The following is a 25,542-nucleotide window of genomic DNA, read 5'->3' on the forward strand; positions in this document are numbered from 1 at the left end:
CGTACGTTAATGGGCGAATCCCGACGCTTCTTCTGGCCTGTCGCGACACACCATTACCATTAACCCCCGTCATGATCGGTAGCTGCCGCAGCCGCTTTCGCTCTCACCCTAGCCCCGGGCCCCACACATCCCCCGCCTGTACGACCCTGGCGGCAGTACAGTCACATCCGTCACGCCTGTCCAGCGGCACGGTGCATTCAGCCACCGGCGACGGGGAACGACAGCCACAACCGCGTGCATTCCCGCCCTCCTTCCCTTTCCTTTTCCCCCACCGTGAAATTCGTCCGCTTTTGTTGCCGTTGTGCGGTGGGGAATTGTGGATTCACTGTTTCACTGACGAGGGAGGTAAGGTATGGGGTGGCGGCAGCAGCCAGCAGCGGGACAAAAGGGGAGATCGCGTCATCAACCGGGCGGCGACAGCTCCCGGATAGCAGCAGGTAGGCGACCGGGCTGTTGCACTCTGCTTTCCCCCGCAGCCGCCGCCCGAGATGGCAAGCCCGGGCCCCACACCCCCGGCCGGATCGCCAGCTGGCTGCAAACCTAGCTAGCTTCGATCCGCCCGCCCCTGAATGGCAACAACGCAGCTGGCCCTGTCATCGATCGGGATCAGATAGATCAGACAACGATTAGTGCGTGACTAGCCATCGCTTTTGCGTTTTCGCCCGGCGGATGGAACGGCTGCGCCGTGCTTATCAGCGGTTTTGACTACGGGGGATCGGTAGCCGGCAGCACACAGAATCGCACCAGCCAGCCGCCACTCGCGTCGTGGGATCGCTGTAGACCAGTAGCAGCTAGGGCAACGGGATGACAGACACCGTGTTCGGCTGGTCTTCAGTCCTCCAGCCCTACAGTATTTTTCTCTCACACCACTCCAGCTCCAGCCTCCAGCCACCAGCCAGGTAATAGTATTTTTCTCTCACACCACTCCAGCTCCAGCCTCCAGCTCCAGCCTGCCGAACACGGTGAGAAAGGCTTCGAGGCGCCTGGAAAGGAAAGCTTTTGGCCGCGCCGCAAAGAGACATTACTGTAGATACGCGACGCCACCGCACATAGAGACAGATGGTGCCCCGAGGTAACCCCGCCGGCTGGCCCGTTCAAGAGCACAATGTCATCCTCCTCGGCTGGCCCGCGACGGAGAGGCTGGTGGCCAACCTCCCCGACGACCTCGTCGTCGAGATCCTCTCGCGGCTGCTGGCCAAGTCACTCTGCCACTTCAGGTGTGTCTTCAAGTCTTGGTGCGCCCTCATGTCCGACACCGCCCAGAGGCACAAGTTCGCGCACACCGCGACTTGCTTCTTCGTCTGCCGCCGCCGCTACCCGCCCTGGGGCTTCGTCATCGCCAACAAAGATCGAGCTGCTCGACTCCTGCAACGGGCTTCTCCTCCTGCGACGCTCACCGGCCACCACCGGTAGCGCCGGCGCCACTGTACAACCCCCACTGCCACCGCTGTCGGCGGCTTTCTACGTCGTGTGCAATCCAGCCACCGCAGAGTGGGTCACCCTGCCCCCGCCGAGCGTCGAGCCCGAATTCGACGACTTCTACACGAGGGCGCGCTCGGCGGCGCTGGGCTTCGACCCATCCACCTCCCCGCATTTACACGTCTTCCAGCTCGAGGAGGAGGAGCACCACTACGAGCACTACGTCAGTGCGGTGGAGATCTACTCATCGGAGACCGGCGCTTGGGCGAAGAAGGGCTCTGTTTGGTTCTCTGTACTAGGGAGTACTAGAAAATTTTGATCGCTAATTACGGTGTTAAACAAAGTCAGTTTACAAAACAAACTTCAGAACCTCTGTGCTAGGAACCCTGAAGAATCTAAGGAGGTCTTTGACCGCGTGATTAGAGAATAGTTACTACAGCATTACTGTAGCCAATCATCGATTAATTACCGTCATTATATTTTTCCTCGAAAAGTTATATCCATCTCTGAAAAAATCTTGCAAATAGACTTTATTTAGCACTCTATGCATGCGAGATTCTTTTTTAGGCTTGTGCGCACTAGAAACCCTGGTGCGAACCAAACAAGGCCAAGGAAAGCGGGTGGTGCCTTGGGCTCCAGCTGGCCGGCCACATGACCTACCTCAACGGCTTCCTGCACGTCACCACGTGGCGCCACGTCATCGCCGCGATGGACACCCAGTGCCAGGAGTGGCGGACCATCGGCTCGCCGTCCCGGCGGTCTACCGACTACGACTTCGTCAGCCACTCGCAAGGCCGCTTGATCTACGTGGACGTCCAGCGCAGACAAACGGGTGTCCAGCTGGTGATCTATGCTCTTGGGGAGGATCATGACAGCGAGGAGTGGACTCAGGCAGCATCTCCAGCAGACTACCAAGTAATACATCTCCAAAAAATACATATAGGTGGTCACTTATTATTGGTATTGATCTTTTTATTCACCTCCTCCAACAGATTACCAATACTTTATCACTCATATTTTGTACCTGGGCCGCACTGACCCAAAGCAGCCCGTATGCAACCCAGATTCTATTTTCTCTCGCTTTCTTCCCCTGATTATATGTGCAAGCATCTTGCCATTCGTTGTTGACATAAATATTAGCGACACATATAAATGGAAAGAACTCTTTAAAATGAACCGCCTCACGCCCCTGCACGGAACCACCACGCTTGGGCTGCTTATTCCTCTCCATCTCCTCCATCTCAGCAATCAAAACTGCTGCCATCTCGAAGTCATCATCAGACTCATCGGACTCATCGTCAAAAAACAAATCAAGAAGTGAATTCATCTGCACAAAAAGGAAAAATAATTAAACATCCTGATTAACTCAAACTGAATGAAGGAGGGAGGTACGGCCAAGCTAGGATCATATGCAAGTAGTAACTCACATATCATTCATATTGCAGAAATATACTTGTACAAATATTTATTGGGTAGAGAAATGAAAGGCTAACCAAAATACACTTGCAGAAACATTCAGTTCTTTTTCTATATATGCAGAAACAATTGCTCAACACATGAATATATATGGTGATAGCCTATTTTTTATTTCCATCAAATTAGATCAGACCACATGCTGGGACAACAAAGAAGCTACTCTAGCTCAGCACGTCAACCAAGCAAAGAAACAAAAAACTTGACCTGCGGGGGGTAAGACAGCCCCCGGGCGTTGCATTAAGAGAAGACCTTCTCACACAGGTCAAGAAAACCCCCGAACCCCTGCCCCATCCTTACACGCTCCCACGGGGGGTCGAACCCAGGACCTGAGGAGTGCCGCTGGGTTCCTCTAACCATCTCAGGTGGAGGCTCTTTTGGCACCAAGCAAAGAAACAAGATCTGCTTGAAATCAAATTCACGGACTCCAAATCACATTCATTAAGCAGATATGTATAGAGGCATCTAATTTATATACCTTTCCTCGTATGCTTGGGAGGGAGGGAGATCAGGGGCGCTGGGTCCCTGGCGATTTGGTGGAGGTCTGACTCCTCTACTGCGTCAAGCAATCCGGTGAGCGTGGCGTTCCTGTACGTCTTCGTGCCCGCACTTTTCAGGTGCAAATCGATGAGCGGGGTGTGTCATGGAGAACTGATCCGACGAGCGCTGGCTGCAGACAAAGCCTAGGGGATTGAGCCCCGGCCTCGACGGCGAGGAGTTGGTTCTCTTCCGCTACCCGCCGGGAGACGTAGAGAGAAACAAGCACAAGCACAAGAAGATCAATTTCGCTTGAGAAGAGGTCGATTCAGGTGAGCAGGCTCTCAATCTAGTGTATGGTACAGCACCGGGAAGGAGCGAGACGAGCGGCGGCGCTGGGATGGAGTGGTGAGTGGCGGCGCCGGGATGGAGTGGTGAGCAGCGGCACCGGAATAGAGGAAGGCGACGCGGAGCGCGCGATGAGGAAAAGTCCTCGTGCCGAAAGCAACGGTGGTCGGTGGATAGGGGAGAGGTGTGTCTCCCCTCTATTTAGGGTGAAAGAGCTGTGTTTTTGGCAATTGCCAAAAATTTTTGGTATTGACGATGGGATTGGTAGTCTGCTGGAGCACTTCATATTATCAAAAAGACAGTTTTTGGTATTGGGAAGAGAGATAGATAGTCTGCTGGAGATGCTCATAATTGACGCTCTGTTTGGGCCAGGGGAGTTGTCGTGTGGGCTGGAAAGGCTTGTCGTTGCGTTTCATCCCAACTGCGATAGCTATAGGTGTTTCTTCTACGATCGTCACTCGGACAAGAGGCCCATCATGTCCTGTGATATGAAGGAGAGGCGTGTGCTCTTGAAGGTGTCGCCGACGAAATTCACCTATTTTTCTCGGAAATCTTATACATCTTTTACAAGATTTTTTCTTCCCCACCTGCCAGTGTTTGAGATTCTTGCAAACAATATTATCCGTTAGATCCTCTCAACCCTAACCTTCTTCCTCCTCACGTCCCCTTTCTCATCATGCGCCCCCGCCGCCCTAAGCCCGCTCGTCTGCTGGCCGCCACGCGCTGCGTGCTGCTGCTGGCCGCCGCGGCTTGCTGCTGCGTGCTGCTGCTTGCCGCCGTCGCGCGCTTGCTGCTGCGTGTTGCTTGCGTGTTGTTGCTGCTTGCTGCTGTGCGCGCGCCAGGCTGCTGCTGCGGCGGCCGCCGCCGCGCGTCGCGCTATGCACGCCGCCGCCGGAGGAGAAACCGTCCAGCTCACCGGAGATTATTTTCAACATTTTCATTTTAGTATTTTCAATATTTTATATTTTCAATTTCAAGATTTTGTTTTTACAGGTTCAGCATTTTTAAAGCCAAAAGTTGAACATGTTTAACAACATGTTGAGTTAATTCCTTAATTCTACCAAAATGTTGAACATGTTTACAGTAGATAATTGGGCCTAAGTGAACTTTAAAGATGAATCTCTTATCTATCTTCCAGAAGATCCATAAGAGCCTCCCATTTTTCTTGTATGTCCCATTGTACTCTGCTGGGACGTTAATTAGATCGCCAGATGTCAAGTAGGAGTGTGACGATCTCCGGTGCAGACCTCATAAACTGAAGTTTGATTTTGTAGATGTTTGGCGTAATTGATGCTCCCCTGTTATTAAGCTCCAAAAGACCATAACAACTATAGTTGTGAGATTGCCCTAAAAAAAAACTATAGTTGTGAGATGCAATGCTCCATCTCAGTTTTTATGTACGAGCATAGGATCAGCATGGCAGTTATATCAGTGCAATGCAACACATGCAATGATGCAATGCTTTTAGATGGGTCAGGTAAAGTTATCAAGTTTCCTGCAGAGCGAAAATGCAAAATTATCTGGTTACTCTGTAATTAGTGTGGTGTTTTGAACACTAGTCGCCGCTATGTGCTCTGGCGGCTGGTATTCTTCCGGAGATCTTGTTGAAGACGCTGACAAACTACTCGTTGATCAAAAAGTATATAGCAAAAAACCCAGATGAGGCGTATAAGCGAGCTGAAGCGTGCACAACTGCACAAAGCTTGAATTGCTGTACAGATCAAAGAATTTTCATTTCCGTGACGGCGAATCTAAGAATCCGATCACGACGGCCGCAGCCGCGGCGAGACGGGGGATGGCGAGGAGAGCGACGACGCATTGCGCAGCCGGCTGGGCGCCGGCCGGAAGCTCCACCTCCTCATTCGCACAGGCCCGCCGCCGCCTCCGCGGCCGCACCCTAGGTTAACCAAATCGGTGGTAACTGATCCGGTTCCGGTTTCGGCCGGTACCCAACCGGCCAAAATTCAAAATTTATATTTACATTTAAAAAAATGAAAAATTCTCAATAAAATTCTAAAAATACTTCAAGGTGCGATGAATCTAATGGTGTCAAATTTTCTCAAAAATTCGTTCATTTAGTATAGTTTGCGGGGATTTAAAGTTAAATCAAAAAAGAAAAAGAAAAAAATGGGCCGGCCCATTAAGGCCCACCGGTCAAACCGGCCGGTAAACCGATCAAACCGGCCGGTAAACCGGTTACACGGGAGCTTTTGAATTTGGATTTGAATTCAAACCGGTCAAACCGACCGGTAAACCGGTCAAACCGGTTGCACGGGAGCTTTTGAATTTATTTGAATTTGGATTTGAATTCAACCGGTTTCCACCGGTAATAGGTCAAACCGGTCCGGTAAACCGCTACCGGATGGCGGCGGTTTCACCGGACCGGTGGGGGGAAAAACCAGACCCGCACCCGCGTGCGGCGTTCGGCGCGAGCGCCCGCCGCGCCAGCTCCCGGTTCCCCTTCCCCGTGCGCGGCACGCGCACCGCGGGCCTGGCGCCCCTGCAGGTCCTCTCTCCTCTGCCGGCTCGGCGGTGCGGCCGCCGCCTGCCGCGCGCCGGCGCGCCACCAGTTCCACTCCGCTCGCCCCGACGGCGTCGCGCCGCCCGCGGGACACCCCGGCCTCGGCGTCCCGGGCCGTGGGCCTGCCGCGCTGGGCACCGGCCTGACGGGCCGCGGGAGCCCGCTGCACACCACGCTGACGTTCGGGTGGTGGCGCCGACGCTCTCCTCCGGCCGCCGGCGCCGGCGCCGCGCCAGAAGGTCCGGAACCAATCATCATCGCTGCAGTGGCCGAAAAAGCTCGGTGCATAGGCCTCCCCGGAAGCTGCCGCGCCGCACTTGTCCCTCTTCTCTTCTTTCCCCCGCGGCCGCCGCCCGAGACGGCAAAGCCCGGCCCGACCCTCCGGGCCGGCCGGCCGGATCGCTGGCTGGCTGCAAACCTAGCTAGCTTCGATCCGCCTGCCCCTGAACGGCAACGGTGCAGCTGGCCTTGTCATCGATCGGGATCAGATAGATCAGACAGCGATTAGTGCGTGATTAGGCATCGCTTTTGCGTTTTCGCCCGGTGGATGGAATGGCCGCGCCGTGCTTATCGACGGTTTTGACTATGGGGGATCGGCACCGGGCTGGCGGGCGAGGCGGTAGCCGGCAGCACACAGAATCGCACCATCCAGCCTCCAATCGCGTCGTGGGATCACTGTAGACCAGTAGCAGCTAAGGCGATGGGACGACAGAAAGGCGTCGGGAAAGTAAAGCTTTTGGCCCCGCCGCGGAGAGCCGTTACTGTAGATACGCGACACCGCGCGGGCACGGTGGACACAGACAGATGGTACCCCGAGGTAACCCCGTCGGCTGGCCGGATCAGGAGCACAGTGCCATCCTCCTCGGCCGCGGTCGAAAGCGACCCTGCTAGCTAATTACCACGCCGCCGCCATACCAGGACAGACAGATGCTGATCTAATCTCGTTTACTGCTAGCTGATAATCGATTTAATTAGCATGCGGAGCACGTAACCCGCAATTAATTACGCTTCAGGTCGAAGCCGCATGCGCCGCCGTCGTCACCGCGCGCGATAAAGATCCGCGGCGGCGTCCGAACTCGCCAGCTGTTGGAAAGAGAGGTGGCGCGGATCGGAGGCCGGAGCTAGGCTCAGCTCGCGCTCGCGCTCGCGTCGCGTGACAGAGGAGATACGGCACCGCGGCACAAAAGTTTCAACCCGGACAGGTACCATACAGATACAGGGGCGACGACGGTGGGTTTAGGGCGAGTAGGTTTCAGCTAAGCTACCGATCGACGACAGCTTTTTGTTCGGGAGTACTTTTGGTCTAAACACAACGTGCTTTGCAGTGATCTGCTCCACAGGCGCGGCAAAGCAAGGTAAAAAAAAACTGTCTGGTCCTTATCTGCTGGTACGTATCCCGCGATAAAAAAAATCTCGGCATCAATTCCCCTGATCCGCTTGTCTAGACTCTACCCCGCCTCCCCCTCGTGCCGCCGTCGACGTCAATGTGCCGCTGTACACAGAATTGTCACCGGACAGCGACGGCCGAATTATACACGCGTCCGGATGTACGAATCTACCCCTGACCATGGTTACTTCCTCCGCGCGCACTCGGGTGGTGGGCGTGGCATGCATTTTACCGCAATCGCGTCGCAACACCTGGCGTGCGGCGGCAGCGCTGCCTCTCCCGGGTCGCGTTCGATCACGCGGCCGGGCCGGCCGGTGGCGATCGCGACGGCGGCGTGGTAAAACGCCGGCGAGTCGCGGGGCGACGCGTAGCGCGCGGGCGAGCCGAGCGCCGCCAGCCACACAAGGCAGCAGGCCCGGGCGGGGCGGGGTCCGGGTAAAAACAAGGCGTGGTGGTCAAAGGCGGGCCTACTGCGCGGCGGCATCGGTCAATTCCTCCGGCGGACGGACGCGTGGTTTCGTTCTGCTCTCCCTAGCTCGCTCGGCGGCTGAGCGCGACGGCGCAGTTCTCGCTCGCGATCAGCAATGGCCGGAAGGAGGTGGACGAGATTCTGTCACGGTCAGGGGGAGAGCGATGCCATGTTCTCAGCCGCTCAGCACTGGTTAAATGAGGGGTGCGGTGACATGGCACGACATGATAGGGCAGATGGTCTGGCCATTTTAAAACCCGTCTGCACATGCATTACATTGCAATGATTCAACCCAAACATGGATACACATCTTCAGCTACTACCTTGTGCACAAGCAGAGGTGCCTAGATGGAGAGACAGTGACGGGCAATGGCTTGTCTAGCAACCAAACCATTGCAATGCAAAGAGCAGCTGGTCTATACACAGCTGCCACTCAATTAGGAAAACCCCTGTACGTACAATACGCACTAGAGGCTGCTATAGCTATTCTATGAACATTTTTACATGAGGGCATGCACACACACACACACACACACACACACACACACACACACACACACACACACACACACACACACACACACACACACACACACATATATATATATATCTACACGCATGCAATTACCATGCCCTAATTTTTTCATCTTAATTACACGACCGCGATATGCAGTAAAGAGTTAATAATAATTGTGTGATTGGGATGTCATGAACTGCATGATGCGCAATTATTAATATGCAGGGTCCAAACTATATATAGCTTCAACAGGCTAATCCATATCTATGTAAGTATATTAGTAGATTTTTTTTTGTTTGAAATATATATGGCCTATGTACTAGCAATGTCGTTGCTTAATTAGCTGCTAGACCGTACAGGTACGTGCTCGTGGTATATATAGGCAATGGGGGCACTAGCTAGCTATATGCATGCAAGTGTCCTGTGCGTGCTAATGAGACTACCACTACAACAACTACTAGAGCTAGCAATGTTGACTACCTGAAAAGCCAGCCATGCATATTCGATGCATGCCCATAGGCGGTGTCGTCGGTATCATGGATTATTCACGGGTTCCAGTTCACCCCGGAGAGCTGGTAGGGATGCTGGAAAGTGCAGGCGGCGGCTGCGGCAGCTTCCGGCGGCACCGGCGTGCCGAGAATGGCGTGGTGGTGGTAGGTCACCGCGGCTTGCACGCCGAGCGGATTGAGGAACGCAGGAATGGCACTAGCGCCGCCGCCGCCGCCGCTGGCGCCATTGTCGACGGCACCGGCGCCAACAGCAGCCAGGTGGTTTCTGTCGGACGGCGACGACAGGGACATACCGCCGTCAGTGGTGGTGTCTCTGCTGCTGCTGTACCCATGAAACCTCTTTGTCGGAGGAAGGATCGCGAGCGCTGACGTGTCGAGCCAGTCGAACGGGGTGGAGGAGGGGACGAGCAGCTGCTTGGTGGCTGATGGAGCCGCCCTCGCCGCCGCGGCGAGATGGCTCAGGGAGCTGGCGCCCGCCGAGAGGCCGGCGGCGTCCTCCGCAGTGAGCAGGCCGTCTAGGAATGAGTGGTCCTCGTGGCCGTTATGATGGTGGAGCAGCGAGGTGTAGTTTCCGCCTCCTCCCCCCGCGGCGGCCACGACAGGCGCGGCGGCGTGGGTATGGTACGCGGCCACCACCGCGTCCTCGACGGAGTCCTCGCACTCCAGGCTCCTCTGGTGATCTCCGAGTCCGAGCTTGTTGGTCTTCTTGTAGATGCGGCACAACACCCAGTCGTCCAGCTGAGACACTAATCAGAGCTTGATCAACCACACCATGCGTATGTTAGATTATCAAATCACGGACGCGTAGAACAGATTGGGTCGCACACATACCCTGAGAGAGGTGGCCTTGCCACCGCCGGCGCCGGGCGGCGGCCGGTGGGCGGTGGCGGAACCTGGGGCGTCCGCGAGGCGGTACTCGTGCATGATCCAGTTGGTCTTGAGGCCCTTGGGCGGCTTGCCGCGGTAGAAGACGAGCGCCTTCTTGACGCCGACCTTCTCGCGGCTGCCGGTGTATGCCAGGATGGGCTTGTCGGTGCCGGTGGCCTTCCAGTAGCCAGACGTCGCCGCCCTGTTCGGCCGCGCTCCGTTGGGGTACTTGCGGTCCCTTGGGCTGAAGAAGTACCACTCGTGCTCCCCGAAGGTCGCCTTATCTGATCCAGTCATGTCCAAGCCACAGTGCATGAGATTATTGAGATCGAGCAGCATATGCATGCAGGTAGTATGAAACGGCAGTAGCAATCTAGCACTACTACTTTACTTTGAAAAAGATGTGCATAGTACTAACATATTATTTTAATACATGTATGCGAGCGCTAGATTAGATGCTGCATGATCCGTCCTCGTACGGGTAAGCAGGCGTTAGACGATAATCATGTCAATTAATAAAAAAATTCACCAATCAAAAGTTGGTACGGATGGATTTACATGACGCCTACGTACCAGGGAGCTCCCACGGGTCGAACTTGTAGAGGTCGACCTCGGCGATAATGGCGACGGGCAGCGGCGCGGAGGCGGCCTTCTTCTTGAGGTAGTGGACGACGAGCTCCTCGTCCGTCGGGTGGAACCGGAACCCCGGCGGGAGGTCCGGCGCCGATCCCGCCTGCTTCTGCTGCTGCTGCCGCCGCCGCGGTGGCGCCGAGCCGGACGACGAGTCCGTGCTCTCCATGGACCTCATCGATCACCCTCCAGCAAGCACCAGCAACAGATCAGCAGATCGATCTACCAGACTATATATACGCACGCAACAAGCAAGGCAAGCCCCTGTGCCACCCAACCGCCAGGCAGTTAGCTTACCGCGGGATGGCCGGATGGGTATCCTGCAGCTCTGGCAGAGCTTTTAGTGCGAAGGAGCAGACAGCGACGAGGATGGCCGGGGTTTGTTACGCTGTCGGTTGGGACGAGCGAGCTGGGCGAGCAGGGCCGGCGGGCGAGTGATCCGCGTGGGGATTTCTGGTGGTTTCGCCGAGGGGGAGGTGGCGATGGAGGAGAGCCGGGCCGGAGACGGAGGCGCGGGCGGGCGGGCAGGGGAAGAGAGGGGGAGGCGCCGAAGGCATTGGCCCGAGAAATATGGCTCCGTTGCACCGAACCAGACCCCCCCTGGCCCGTCGCCGCTCGACACGTACCCCGCCGCCGCCCGTACCGCGTGTCAGCTCGCCACCGGTCGCGCGGCCTCTCTGCTCACGCGGGCCGGTGGGCTGCGGCGTCCTGGCTCTCTGTTTTTTTTTTCCAGAAAAAGTCATTTATGCCTCTCTCTCAACTTTGGACCGAATCCGCTTTTCCTCCCTAGACCACAAAACCAGTTATTTAGACTTCTCGAACTTCCGAAACCATTCGTGCGACCTCCTTTGAGCGGTTTCAGGGTGACGTGGCAGCGGTTTTCTCTTTTTCTTTTATATTTATTTTGATTGAATCTTTGAAAAATCATATAAAATCATAAAATAGAAAATCCAATTTTGTTAGACTCCACATGAGTAGATCTACGCAGTGAACATATTATATGATATAATTTAGTATAAATTTTTTGCTGTAATTTTATATATACTTTTCTGTAATTAATTTATAGATACAGTTTTTGTTGTCTAATTATGGTAAAATATTTATGGTGGGCTAATCATTATATGATGGAGCTGTAGTAAAAATGTTATAATTATGGGATCATGTATGACTGAGATATAGATTTATCTATATAAACTTAGATAAATTTAGACGAATCTATAGATAAACTTAGATAAATCTATATCTCAATCATACATGATCCTATAATCATAAAATTTTTACTACAGCTCCACCATATAATGATTATCCCACCATAAAAATTTCACCATAATTAGACAACGAAAATTGTATCTATAAATTAATTACAGTAAAGTATATATATAAAATTACAGCAAAAAATTTATACTAAAGTATACTATATAATATGTTCACTGCATATATTTACTCATGTGGAATCTAACAAAATTGAATTTTCTATTTTATGATTTTTTTATGATTTAATATGCTTTTTCAAAAATTCAGTCAAAATAAATATAAAAGAAAAAGAGAAAATCGCTGCCACGTCACCCTGAAACTGCTCAAAGGAGGTCGCGCGAATGGTTTCGGAAGTTCGAGGAGTCTAAATAACCGGTTTTGTGGTCTAGGGAGGAAAAACGAATTCGGTCCAAAATTGAGGGAGGCGGAAAGGATTTTTTCCTCTCTTTTTTTTCGCCAAGAGATCCGAGCTGCCGAGCCCAGTCTCAGGTGGGCCTCGCTGTTCGGCCTGCTTCTAATGATACATGGGCCGAATTCTTCTCTGCTAGCCTAACTTGAGCCGCTGCTTAGCCCATGGATTATCTTATTTAAATTTTGGAGCGGGGCAGCTACAAGAAGAAAGTGCAGTGCAGGTTCCCTGAAAAGAAAAATGCAGTGCCAGTCTGAACTCCGAACTCTGAATCGAACTATACCTGTTTTCTTTTCATTAAGAAAAAAACAATGGTGGAACTTAACCTGTTTCTCGGAATGTTCCAGCGCTGAATTAGAAAAAATTTGAGCTCGTTTTGTACGGCGTCCAGTCCGTCCGTGCTCATGCGTGGATCATGACTTGACCGTGCCCATAGTTTCTTAATCACAAGCAGGTTTTTCTGAAACATGTTTCTCATACCGAACCTTTTGATTCCAGTAAAAAGCTGGGGGAATTCTGCACTAGGTGAATTCTGAATTCAGCATTCGAGTAAACAACTGAAATACAGCACTGAACCGAGCTGCGGTCAGATCGGTGCCAAACGAGATCTAGCAGCCGTATTATATACTATATGATTATTAAGCACATTCTTTGACGTATTTTATTAACCGGTCGTTAAGCCGCGGCGTTATTTTATTAGCCGGTCACGGTGCGACAGTTCGAGTCCCTGCATGGCTGCACGCTGGGGAGCGGACCGGTTCTAGTTCTAGCTGACGAAAGGAAGTCGCTGTCAACATACACGAGGCCAATTTCCGGAAACAAAGAAAATAAACAAACGGGCACTTTCCTGGACTTCAAAGATCAAAGACCGGCGGTTGACCACTACACCGATTACTGAATTAATTAGCGCTTAACTAGTTTTCACACTCGCAACTGAATTAACCGCCAGTGATTCTTCAGTTCGTCAGAAGGAAGATTCTGAGAAAAAGCCCTGCGGTTTGACCTGAGCCCCAGCCCCATTCAGTCCGTGCAGAGGCTAACCAGTGAGCTGACGCACCGTGCTGTAGAAAAAAAGCTTTGGGTTTCCGTCTGGGACTGCTACCGTGCTACGCGCTGTAATCAGTTAACGCCGCGATCCGTTTGGCTGACCTTGATCGTGTCAATGATCCTGACGCCTTGGCCTCTGACCGGACGCCCGACGATCCTTCCGTTGATCAAACTCTGACTCTTGCTGATCGATGATCCAGGGTCAATGCCTATCTTAACGCCGGGGGCTGCGCTATTAATTGCAGGTCAGACTAGCGTCTGACTCTCAACGGATGGTGTCTGTCGGGCCCGGAAAAACCGTCACACCCACGAGGCATGTCGCGGCTGCAGGGTGATCGATCTGCTGAATGTTCAGGTCAGACGGCAACGCAGCTCGAGTCCTCCGGTTTCTGTGGCGGCTTGGGGGGGAATAGAAACAGCAGAGAGGTTGCCCGACAGCCTCAGGGAAAGTTCAGGTTCGCCGGTTACCGGTTGAGGTTGAACCCTGAACCGCACGCAACATCCGAGCAAGTATCACCCTGTGGAATTTTTTTGAAAAGGAGATCGAATTGTGATGTGCCGGGACAGCGCCACCCCTCCCTCCCTTTCGCCGGATCATGTTCTTCGTTCGCCGCCTGTCTTTGTCGGCCAACGTGATCGCGATTCGCGAAAGCGGATGCGCTTGTCTTGTTCGTCGTCCATGCGTCTCCCCTCATGCTTGCGAGTCTTTCATTTTCTTTCTTTTTTGGTTATGGACTAATAAGCTTCTTCCAAGTACTCATCATCCAACCACTAATAAAGAGTACCATTAGCATTGGACAACAGAAAGGGCAGTCGCAAGGGCAACTCCAACCTTTTTGTGGAATTGGTTATGGAGAATAATACGCATGGATGGCTCACTTCGTTCTTCTTTTCCACCACATTACATTGTTTTCTACCGCATTTCCAACAATGTATCTTGAGAGAATCCAACACAACCAACGCTGGTCACTCGTGCGAGCGGTATGAAGCTGCCTTACAAGTTCCCAAGGAGAGTTACTACGACCCGTCCGATCATTCGCGAACTGCTTGAACGAGATGAAGAACAGCAGCAGCCAGGCATACTCCAGGCCACGACCGCCGGTTGAACACTGACCAAGTGATGACCATAAAAAGACCGGAGAAGAAACGTTCAGAAAGTCAGCCTCCGATCCGGGCGCACGAGTTGAGCAAGTGCAAATTGGTGTGGTGGTGTGGTGGTCTATCACCAGCGCCGGCGCAACAACTTGTTTCGGATTGTGCATCTCTTGGATCGGGGTCTGCAGCCTGCAGCCGCCAGATCGACGGTTTGACGACCCTGCCTGTCGCTGTAACGACGCGTTGGATCGGAGAAAGACAACATCGCGGCGACACCGGCATCGATGGAGAGCGAACCCTGGTGATCTTGTGGTGGAGGCGCATCGATCCTTTGTGGCTGCCGGGCGCACGCTTTGACCGCGACCGCACGCGGCTGACGGCGACGACGACCATGCTGCGGGCGGACGCGGCCGGCGATTAATAAAAATTAAGCGAGGTTTATTTCCCAGCGGCGATCTGCCGGGCGGCGGCGGCGACGGCTGAAAAGGACAAGGATGATTGGCGGATGGGGAATCTGGATCGCCGCATCGCATCTCCTGCGCGCCGCCGCCGGCTCGCCGCGGGAGCCCGTACTGGTGCTCCGGGTCCGCAGCAACCCGTACTCGGGATTGAACGGAAAAACACGGTTGGCGCGGTGCCCGCCCGTGTAGCAGGAACCGGTCCTCAGATGATGACGCAACCACCGGCTGGTGTTGACGGAGTGTGTCCTAGTCGTGGTCGGATCAGAGACCCGCTCGTCGCAAGGGCATGGCTTGAGCATATGTTTTGCTCCTCACTCGTATGATCGTATTAATTATGCATATGCATGCGCGCTTTGAAAGTTGACATTTAGTTCCTCACCTTTTTCTCTCTTTTCTCTTTTTCATTCACTTGCTTGCATCAGTTACTTTATATCATGCATTTTTCTTACAACAAATAAGGCCCACGTCATGCATTTTTTTTCTAGCTACTTAATCATATCGTGCATGGTTCATCATATCAGCAGTCGGTATAATCCACTACTCACCAAAAGAGAGATAAGGATCGGGCTTTTGGACTATTCCAATTCATGGGCAAGAATTCAACAGTCTTTGCTTGCAAAAGGAAAAAAAAAGGAAAAGAATAACCCAAAGGACGATGACCACAACTACGTGGGTAAGAAGCAACTTCAAGTTCAAGGACACAATTCCAATATATTCAAAGTTATTTGGGTCTTGATCAATTTCTTCATGTTGTCTGGAGAAAGTGTGGAACTGTGTGGACGATCGATATAGAGCATTTAACATTGGTTCTTTGTTTGAAGTTTGGAAGGTCTTATATATAAAACCCACTTCGAGTATACAAATTATGCGATTGTAGCTATTTTAAATTTTAGGTAATTTCAAATGCAAACCAATATTTTGGCCTAGCTTGTGTGAAACCATGTTTTCTGAAATGATAAAACCACTAGTTCTTCACTGAAATCTCATGGTAAAAGTTTTTTTTCTAAAATATAGATGACTTATAAAATGTATGAGTAAAAAATGTTGGTTCTGGTTTATGATTTAACCCAATATACCAAAAAATATCAGTCATATATTGTCAAACAAATCTGAAAAATAATTACCATGGAATTGCTAGGAACAAAAAATATTTGTCTCCTATTAACCAAAATTTGAACCTCAAGAGGAATAAATTCTCATAAAATACCTAGTAACCTCAAGGCCGTACTACATTCAAATAAGAAAATGCATGCCATATTTTTTGTCTGGTACTCTTTTACTCACCAATATGGAGAGATCTGCCATTCATTTACAGAATCAAATAGAGTGTTACAAGATTGATCAATTATTTCCTGAAATATGGGACATTGGATATATTTAATACGTGTTGTGCTTTATTGGGAAATCTCAGAAATACATATTACATTCAAATAACAGTCAAATGCTTTGGGATCAGTGATCTTACTTTCTAACAAATAATAGTATCTGATTCAAGAAATTGTGTACAAGTAGAAGGAATATATGCCAAATCAATAACTTCTGTGTTTTGTTATTACAAAAATAGATCAATTTAATAATAAGATTTAAACTTCTGAATACCTTGGACAATTTTAACCTTGAAGATTCAATATGAGATAAATGTCTTACACCTAGAAATACTTAGTAATAATAGCACCAATTATTTAACAAAAAAAATCAAGTGTCAATTTCTTAGTGTCATAGGCTCACAGTATAAGTCCATTTGAACCGCAAAACATCATATGGACATATGTCATGCCTTTTTTAAAAAAGAAAAGGACATTTCACTCAGTATCAGTCCCAAATTACACTAAGCCACTGGATCTCCAAAAAGTTGAACTCCGCAATGCTGTTCTCCCCTGCAGGATATGCAAAGTTGCATTTGACATGCAAATTAAAGGGAGTATGTGCGTGTGATGCATTGGCAGGGAACACATTTCATTAATCCATGCATGCACCTAGATTAAACTGATAAATTCAATTGAACGCGAGGTGTAAACATAAATATTGAAAACATATGCCCTCCATAGTTGCAAAGTAGTGCGTGCCCCCCCCCCCAAAAAAAACTTCCCCTCTGAATTTGATTTAAACAAACAAATAATAAAACACCATTCAGATGGTAGTGACTAGCTGATAGCGAACTAAACATTACCTTTTTTTTCAAATGCAAGCAATTTAGCTGCTAAAGTATTGCAGCAGCGAAGCCGCTAAAATGTAAAATGCAACGCCACTCTTTTCAAACGATCCATAAATATTACACCGAAGAAAAGGTACTAATGATGAGACATGAAGCCAAAGGGGGCCATATCCCAGAGGCTAGGCCACAGACATGAAAATGGGCAAGACAAAGACGGTTAATCCAACATCGCCATGCAATGCGAGTATGATAGACTCACAATGCAGTGGCAGTTTGCAAAAACCATATGTTTACATATAAATCTATTTATTTTTTACATGTACATGTGCCTGTCATTATTTGCAAAAACGGCATCTTCACGTGGACTGTGTATAGTCAGTCGTTAGCTTATTCTAAATTGAAATATTTCTACCACGCCCCAAATTTACTGAAAAAAATGTCCAGTTATGAAACGCAAAAAAAAGAGAATGGAATCCCTTAGAAAAAGCAAAAAATGAACCAATCTCTCCCCCTCCATGTTAACGTATTATTTAACCATGCATATAGAATGCGTGATCTGGTCGTCGTCGTTAACTGTTCTCTGGTCTGACAGTAGTCGCGGCGTTCAATCGTCTGTTCAAAATTACAGCCTGGAGGCGATCATCTGACTTCGTGGCACCCTCTCCGCTTCTTGAATCCTTTTCATGACCGCGTCCGCTGCCTTGTTCACCAGCTCGGCCAAGTCACTGCAGGTCGAGAGAAACATCGCCATTGCAGATACAGTTAATTATTAGTTCCAAGATTGCTGCACCATTGCATTGCATGCATAATGCACGCAGAAGATGGAGACACGTGTGAGAGCTAGGCTAGGTCTGGGCGTGATCGAGGGAGCAGCACGTACCCTGTGGCGGGGTCGCAGGCGAGCCCGACGGTGTACTTGGCCTCGCGGAGCGCGAGCCTGAAGCGCTCGATGTCGCGGGGGGTGTAGGCGTCGCAGTCGACGACGTCCTGCGGCAGGGTGAGCTCCGAGGGCTTGATGCCGTAGAAGATGGGGACGATGACCTTGCGCGCCTCGACGATGGAGGCGAGCTCGTGGAGGCAGTAATCCGAGTCGAAGTAGCGCCTGGAGAAGATGGCCACGGCGACCTTGCACTGCCTGATGCCCTCGTCGATGCTCGCCCCCAGCCTGTCGCCCGGGCGCATGGACTTGTTGTCCAGGAAGGAGCGGTCGCGGCCGCCGCTGAGCTGCAGCAGCCGGTCGTACAGCAGGCGCGCCACGTTGTGCTTGGTGTCCACGCCGCGATGGTTGATGAAGACGTCGTACTCGTACGCCGCCGCCCTCGCACCGCCGCCGGACATCTCCTCGTCGGCGCACTCCACCCGGCCGTGTCGTGACATGTTTCTCATACTACCGGGACTTTTGATCCCAGAAATGAGTCGTGAAGCTGCTCCACTAGGTGAATTCATCATCAACGTTCGTTCGACCACACAAACGACAGCAGAGAAGTGCAGAACTGAACTGCGGTCGGCTTGTCGGTGCCAAGCCAAATGTAGCAGTATGCAATCACGCACATTCTTTGGCATGTATCTCCTAGGAGTATATATAGTCTCTGGAACGGGTCCGTAACGTCGTACTTGCATTTCCTGGCAGTCCAATTGAATCGCCTGTCAGCGTTCCGGTCCATCCTTGGAAGACACTAAGCCGCGGAACGCACTATTTTATTAGCCGGCCGGTCATGCCACCGTAGTTCAATGCATTCCGGGTCCATGCTGCGTGTGTCTGCATGCTGGATCGGACCAGCCAGCTCTAGATGCATGGAAGTCACTGTCAACGTAAAGCAGGCAGCTTATTATTCAAAAACTAATTAAATTAAAAACAAATTGCGAGTTGCATGTGAACCCCTAACTGCATCTACAGTAGTAGGCTCGCCAAAGATCATAGACCTCACCAATCATCAAGATCTAATTTCAGTTCCAAAGCAACTGCAATAACCGTCGGTCAGAATCTTCAGCTGATGTGAGAAGATAGATTCACCGCGAAAAATCATCCTGCAGACGTTTGAGTAGCTTCCAAGTAGTCTCGTCGCCCGTACACAGCTTAACGAATAACGAGTGAGCTGACGGGCATCGCGGGGGGTTTGGAATTCCGTTTTGATGGGGACTGCTAAAGTTAACGCTGCTATCCGTTTGGTTGACCTTGATCTTGTCAATTCCGGTTCCGGGGTCTCGTCATCTTCTTCTGACCGGACGTTCGTTCGATCCATCGACTGCTGATTGATCAATCCCGGCCTGACTTGTGTAGTTGTGTTAGTGATTCGTGATCCTGGTCGATCAACACTCATCTTAATGATGTGGCTGCTGCGTTGCGCTGCTCGATCATGCAGGTCAAACAGGAGTAACCGCGTTTGGTCAGACCCATCAAGAGAACAGGGGCGACTTGTCTTGTCTCTCCCAGACACATAACACATGGAGGCCTGTAGCAGCTAGCAGGATCGATGGTACGATCTGCACTGGAACGCTGAATTTTCAGGGTCAGGCCGGTCAGACTACAACGCCGTCGAGTCCTGCAGTTTCTGAAGCAGCTTGGGAAAATAGAAACAACAGAGACAGGGAGGTTACTAGCTGAAGCCGCGGCGAAAATTCAGGCTCGTCAGGTACCGCCGGACCCAGGAACTGCACGCAACATCCGAGCAAGTACTGCCCAGTGGCTACGTACGATAATAATTGATAAAATGATTGGTTTGATCCGGTTCCCCTTTGTGATGCCACCTCACGTCGTCGCCTGATTCTTCGATCATGTACAGTAAGAACAGGGAGACACGCAAGTCGTTGGTGCAGAAAATTAAACGATCGGCTTTGTCGATCGGGGCCAGCAGGATCGTTGTCTTATCTGAGCATGTCCTTGTCAGCCAACGCGATCGCGGAAACGGACGCTCTTGTCTCTTTTGCGGGTTCTCCTCCTTTCCTCATGTTTGCAGGTCTTTCATTTTCCTTCTTTTTTGGGGTTTTGGATGGTCCGATATATAACTGCGTGCGTTCACACACACACGTCTAGCTTGAGTAGCAAGCAACTCTGCTGAGGAGGCTTGCCGTACTAGTAGAGATTAATTAGGTAGGGTGAGCATTACCTTGCCGGTTAAGATCGACTAACCTTCTTCCTAATAATATACTGTACTATAGTCCAGTCACTAATGAAAGAATTCGTCTACCTTTGGACAACAGATAGCTAGTAGGGCATTATCAAAGGCCGGTGCGTGCATTCTTTTCTAACGCGTGCGTTTGATTTCTAGGAATAATGCTTAATTTCTTTCGAGAATTCGAGACAGGCAGTGCCGGTCACTCATGCGGGAGGCATGAAGCTGCCTTACAAGTTCCAAGGGAGCTCAGCTATTACGACCCGTTCGATCATTCGCGAAAACTTGAACGAAGGAACAGCGCGCAAGATGCATCGACAGATCTTGGGTTTGAACAATGACCCAAGGAAAAACGAAGAAGAAGAAGAGAAGACGCCCGCCCATAATTCAGTGCAGCACCCATGCATCTATCTGTCAGCTGCATGCATCTGTCAGGCGCGAGGGCGTCGCGTTCCGGTCGTCACCCCGTTGCGTCACGGCGGGCACACAGAAGCCGTCAGCTGCGTGACTGCCCGCCTCGTGTGCACTGGCCGTGTCCCGGAACGAGTTGTCGATCGAGCTCGTGCGCGGTGACAGCGCCGAGGGAGACGCACGCAGCGGCATCATCAGACGAAAGCCTGGTTGCGGTGGAGGCGCGTGCCCTGGCGGTTTGACTCCTTGGCGGCTGCGGCCCGGGGGCGCAGGGAGACGCACGGCGTCGCCAGCACGAACAAGGGGGATTGGGCGATGGGGCTTGCCGCCGGGAGCCGGGATGGCAACATGACCGTGTCCGATCCGTACTGTGTTTTAAGGGGACAGCCGGACAACCTGTCTGCACTCGAGGTTGAACGGGGAGGCAGCAGTGTTGGTGCCTGAAAGTTTTGCCGGATTGCCTGGATCGATCTGGATGTCCGTACGTGTAACAATCAAGAAACGGTCGTCCAATGTGTAACCACCTGCTCGTTGAGAGATGAGAGTCAAGTGTCATAGTCGCGGTTGGAGACTGGTTCTGAGCGCGAGGTGATCTGGGTTCTGATCTCCACTCGTACGTCGTATCATGCGTGCGCTTGACATTATTCGACATTTAACCACTCGCATTAATAGGGTCTTTGCATTCTAGTTTTCCTTTTTTCAGTTCACATGCCTCATGTTTCGGAGAGTTACTATAGCTGTGTATTATTTGTCTTAGTGGACTCGATGTCTTTTGAAACTTTCTCTTTGATCCGCGAACGTATAATCACTTTTAATTAATGTATTCTTTCTAATGCAACATCAAGTTTAAAAAGTTCTGTCAACAGGACCCTTGTCATGCGTTATATATTCCAGTTAACCAACCTAGCAAGGTTGATCAGCACGAGCCCCCAGTACTTAGAAATCTATACAAGGATAGAGCTTTTTTGGACTATTCCAATTCAAGGGCAAAGAATTCAACAGTCTTTGGTTGCAAAATAACAATGATAAAACACCTAAAGGGGGACAGCAAATTAAATTATATATGTAGGTAAGGAACAACTATATATGCAAATCTCACAACCGACATTAGGCTAGAATTCCATAATGTTTCAAAGTTAGGGTCTTAATTCATTCAAGTCTAGATCGAGAAAGGTGTGGAAGATTTATCCATTTATCGTTTGTTCCTTTTGAACATGGAAATAAAGGTTCTATATAAAACACAGTTGAATATCCATCAACATATTTATGCAGGTATAGTTTTTAAACTATGGGTACTTTACAGTATAAATAAACGTACGTGACCAGTCATTTGAAATTCGTTTTGGCCCTGTGTGAAACCATATGTTGAATTCCTGTATGATGGACTGAGTCTTTAACTGAACAAAGAGCTAGCTCATGGACTTATAACATTCATGTAAAAAAAACTGTAAAAATAAGGTTTTTGTTTACTAAACCAAATTTACCATGGAGGAACAAAGAGGCTCCTAGCTAACTACTACTAGTAAAAATGTTGGCCTTTACAGTCAAAATTTCCAAACAAAAATTTGAATCTCAAGAGGATTGGAAGAAATTGACAAAACAAAGCAACAAATAGAAATTTGCCATTCGTTGAAGGGTTGATTAGATCCATATCATTCAAACTGGAAGTCCGACTCTAATTAAGTCTATGGTCCAACTAGACTATACATCAAATAATGAACTTTAATTTATGGTTAAATTTGACAAACATCACATATGCTCGTGGCTTGACTAATAAAAAAAGGCTGAACTTGCTTACAATGCAGTTATCCTACATTCCTACGGCACGCACAAATGGTGGGGTCCACAAATACGATACAGTGGTAATAATAGGATAATGCAAAAGGAAAAATTAGTTCACGCATTATTTTCTCCACAAAATTTCAGTGTGACAATAATGAAATAACATTGTTCTGGAGTATTTTGTTCTAGTAAGACAATGCAATATAATGTATCATAAATTCTTGGAGTACTGTGTAAACCTGAGTTGTCGGTGGTGCCGCAATGATATGGTTCAAAGTTGTGTTCGCCTACACGGCCGTATAGTCCATTTACACATTGTATAAAGCTATACAGTGGCTACCCGTGTACGTTTAATCAGTTGTTTAACTCATTTAAGTGGCATGTTTAGTCCAAATAAAGAACTAAATGGTAGGTGACTGATTATTTAGCGTTTACTGTTTAGGCTAACACTGGTTCAAAGTACACATCGTATGGCACTCGAGCTGAGACTGGATACCCCATGACATGCATATGTCATTCTTTCGAGACAGCACTGCTAAGATGAGTTTTCTCTGGAATGTAGCTGGTATACCCTTGTCACTTGAAGAGCTAACATGTGAAACCTAATAACATGCACCACACTTTCAAACGATACATGCTGCTAAGATAGATCATTGTAAAAACTGTGTGAGAAAGGAAATGAAGAAGACGAGACATGAAGCATTGACAGGTACATGTGTGTATATACCCCAGCTGGCCAAAGGGAGGAAAATGCATGGGTCAGAGAGCGAGACAACGATCTTTGAATCCAACAGCACCATACAATGAGTTAGATGATGATACTCGCACTGCAGTGGCTGTATCTAAAAAATCTCTTGTTACATACAAGTCAATTTATTTATTTTCTACATGTACACATGTGGCTGTCATTTTTTGCAAAGCCACATCTTCCTCAGAAGGACCGTGTATATATATATGGGCATACATTTCTACAATTGTATCCCCAATTTTATGAAAAGAATGACTAAATTAGAAAAAAATCAAATCAATTACATTGAAAAAAAAGAAAAAAATGAACCAATAATCCCCTCCATGTTAATGGGTAACTGTATTGATTATTAACCATGGATGCATCATGTTACGGTCGTTAACTGATCGATGATGACGCAGGCCAGCTAGCTCGCAGCTGGTAGTAATTGATGTAGTATATGCTGTTCCGATCAAGGTTACAGCCTGGACACGATCATCTGCCGTTGCGGCGCCCGGCGATCCATTTCTTTGATTCTGTCCATCACTGCGTCCGCTGCCGTATACACCAGCTCGGCCAAGTCCCTGCCATTGCACAAACACGCAGTTAGCTGATCAATTCCAAGAAGCAAGTCGCATCATCGCATGTGCTAGCTCACGCATATATAATAATGCGCGCAGAGGTCGTCAGGACGACGAAGCTGACGAGCAGAAGAATTTCAATGGCGAGTGAGTCGCGCGTACCCTGTCTTGGGGTCGTAGGTGAGGCCGACGGTGTACTTAGCCTCTTGGAGTGCGAGGCGGAAGCGCTCGATGTCCTTGGGGGTGTGGTGTTTGGACTCCTCCACGGCCGGCGGCAGGACGAGCTCGGAGGGCTTGATGCCGTAGAAGATGGGGATGAGGAGCTTGCGCGCCTCGACGATGGAGACGAGCTCGTCGAGGCAGAACTCGGAGTCGAAGTAGCGCCTGGAGAAGATGGCGACGGCGACCTTGCACTGCCTGATGCCCTCGTCGATGCTCTCCCCGAGCCTGTCCCCGGGGCGCATGGACATGTTGTCGAGGAAGGAGCGGACCCGGCCGCCGCTGAGGTGCTCGAGGCGGTCGTAGAGCAGGCGCGCCACGTTGTGCTTGGTGTCGACCCCTCGGTGGTTGATGAACACGTCGTACGTCCTCGGCGCCGGCGCCGCCTCGTCGTCGTCGGCGCGCGCCGCCCACCGCGCGGCCGCCGGCGCGTTCCCCGCCGCCGCCGACGCCGACGCGCGCAGCCGCGACGCGATGGCGGACGGCCCGCTCGCCGCGGACCTCTGCTGCTGTAGCCCGCACGACGCCGCCATTGATCGACGCGGACTACTAATGCGAGCTGACGATCGAGATGGACCTCCTGCTGTGGGTCTCCTGAGCTTCTTCCTCCGCGGTTTCCGGAATGCGCGCGCACGGTGGTGCTGCTCGATCGATCGATCTGGCGCGCGGTAGAAGTTAATTATCTGCTCGATGGATCGATCGAACGGATGAATGGGCGCCTCGCGATGAATCGATCAAAGCTAGTAGCTAGCGATTGACACCGTCTATGGGCGCTAGTTAAATTAGCTGTGGAACTACCAATGCTGATGGTGCTGCGGAGGCATGCTGCGGCTGGTTTTATAGATGCCCGGGAGCGCCTGCTAACGCACTCGCTGGCGCGAAGAATCAATGCAAGAATTCAAATGTAGCCGGTCGGACGGGGACCCGTTTGACAGGAGAGAAAAACTCCTCCGTTCCCTCCCTCCGCCGGGGCGGGGGGCGCGCGCTCGTGCTGTCCTCCAGCGTGGTCACATTCAACGCAGCCCGCGACGCAAGCAACGAGCGCCAACCGCCACCACCTCCCCCGAACACACATCGGGATTCGTGCTCTGGATCGACGCGGCTGATGGGCCAACCGGCGGAGCAGGCGGCGGCCTTCGCGAGATCAACCAGCGCCGGCGCGGCGAATCAGAGGCCATTCCTCCTGGCCCAAGGAAAGCCCTGCAACCTCCCCCAGCCCGCCCTGGGGGTGGTGGAATCGTGTCTGAATTCCGCGGGTTTGATTTGTCGCCCGCGGGCGCGCACGTGGACCGGCCCAGCAGCGTGCGCTGGGCATTTTACCCAGTAGTATACAAATATAATACTCCTACGTGGATCGGGTCTCGGGCGCGGGAGGGAGAGAGAGCAGGGCCGGGCCCCCCGTCGGAGACCCCTTCAAAGACGACGCCATATCGATCGAGCTCCGCTGACGCCGGCGCTTGGACCCTCCCTGCCGATCGCTGCTCGTCGAAGAGGGGGTTTGAGGCGTTCAACTCCTCGCACCTCGTACCTGTTTAAATTAGAGCTTGCTCGGTTTGGAGGGGATCGGAGAAGATCGGAAGAGATTAAACGTCAAAATCCCCCTCAATCCCCTCAGACTCGAGAGTGCGTTTAGATCACTGCCGCGCCGTGAAACAGAATTAATTAATTACC

General features: G+C 50.8%; 2 protein-coding genes, 1 long non-coding RNA gene and 1 pseudogene across 3 annotated transcripts; all 4 read right to left on the reverse strand.

The window, feature by feature from the left end:
• Positions 1-2,318: 2,318 nt before the first annotated feature.
• Positions 2,319-3,870, reverse strand: LOC120691879. Its single transcript, XR_005682397.1, has 2 exons — positions 3,371-3,870; positions 2,319-2,746 (listed from the first exon to the last, which is right to left on the reverse strand). It is a non-coding gene; the product is annotated as an uncharacterized LOC120691879 (long non-coding RNA).
• A 1,479-nt stretch (positions 3,871-5,349) lies between these two features.
• On the reverse strand, positions 5,350-6,707 carry LOC120691896 (translation initiation factor IF-2-like). Its single transcript, XM_039975100.1, has 2 exons — positions 6,128-6,707; positions 5,350-5,613 (listed from the first exon to the last, which is right to left on the reverse strand). The coding sequence occupies exons 1-2, from the start codon at positions 6,524-6,526 to the stop codon at positions 5,449-5,451; spliced, it is 564 nt and encodes a 187-aa protein (XP_039831034.1). The 5' UTR covers positions 6,527-6,707; the 3' UTR covers positions 5,350-5,448.
• Positions 6,708-8,342: 1,635 nt separating this feature from the next.
• LOC120691886 (NAC transcription factor NAM-B2-like) lies at positions 8,343-11,165 on the reverse strand. Its single transcript, XM_039975089.1, has 4 exons — positions 10,915-11,165; positions 10,561-10,803; positions 9,952-10,271; positions 8,343-9,858 (listed from the first exon to the last, which is right to left on the reverse strand). The coding sequence occupies exons 2-4, from the start codon at positions 10,793-10,795 to the stop codon at positions 9,157-9,159; spliced, it is 1,257 nt and encodes a 418-aa protein (XP_039831023.1). The 5' UTR covers positions 10,796-10,803; positions 10,915-11,165; the 3' UTR covers positions 8,343-9,156.
• A 6,495-nt stretch (positions 11,166-17,660) lies between these two features.
• Positions 17,661-24,163, reverse strand: LOC120695546 (annotated as a pseudogene).
• Between the last annotated feature and the right edge of the window lie 1,379 nt (positions 24,164-25,542).

This window comes from Panicum virgatum, chromosome 2K (assembly GCF_016808335.1).
Source record: "Panicum virgatum strain AP13 chromosome 2K, P.virgatum_v5, whole genome shotgun sequence".
NCBI classification, from domain to species: domain Eukaryota; kingdom Viridiplantae; phylum Streptophyta; class Magnoliopsida; order Poales; family Poaceae; genus Panicum; species Panicum virgatum.

Coding starts and splice junctions, on each gene's coding strand:
- LOC120691896 (XM_039975100.1), bottom strand. CDS start 6,526: ATGCACCGAGCTTTTTCGGCCACTGCAGCGATGATGATTGGTTCCGGA. Junction 5,614..6,127: donor GCGCCGAACGCCGCACGCGG/GTGCGGGTCTGG, acceptor GGTTAACCTAGG/GTGCGGCCGCGGAGGCGGCG.
- LOC120691886 (XM_039975089.1), bottom strand. CDS start 10,795: ATGAGGTCCATGGAGAGCACGGACTCGTCGTCCGGCTCGGCGCCACCG. Junction 10,272..10,560: donor CGACCCGTGGGAGCTCCCTG/GTACGTAGGCGT, acceptor TGACTGGATCAG/ATAAGGCGACCTTCGGGGAG. Junction 9,859..9,951: donor GCAAGGCCACCTCTCTCAGG/GTATGTGTGCGA, acceptor TTAGTGTCTCAG/CTGGACGACTGGGTGTTGTG.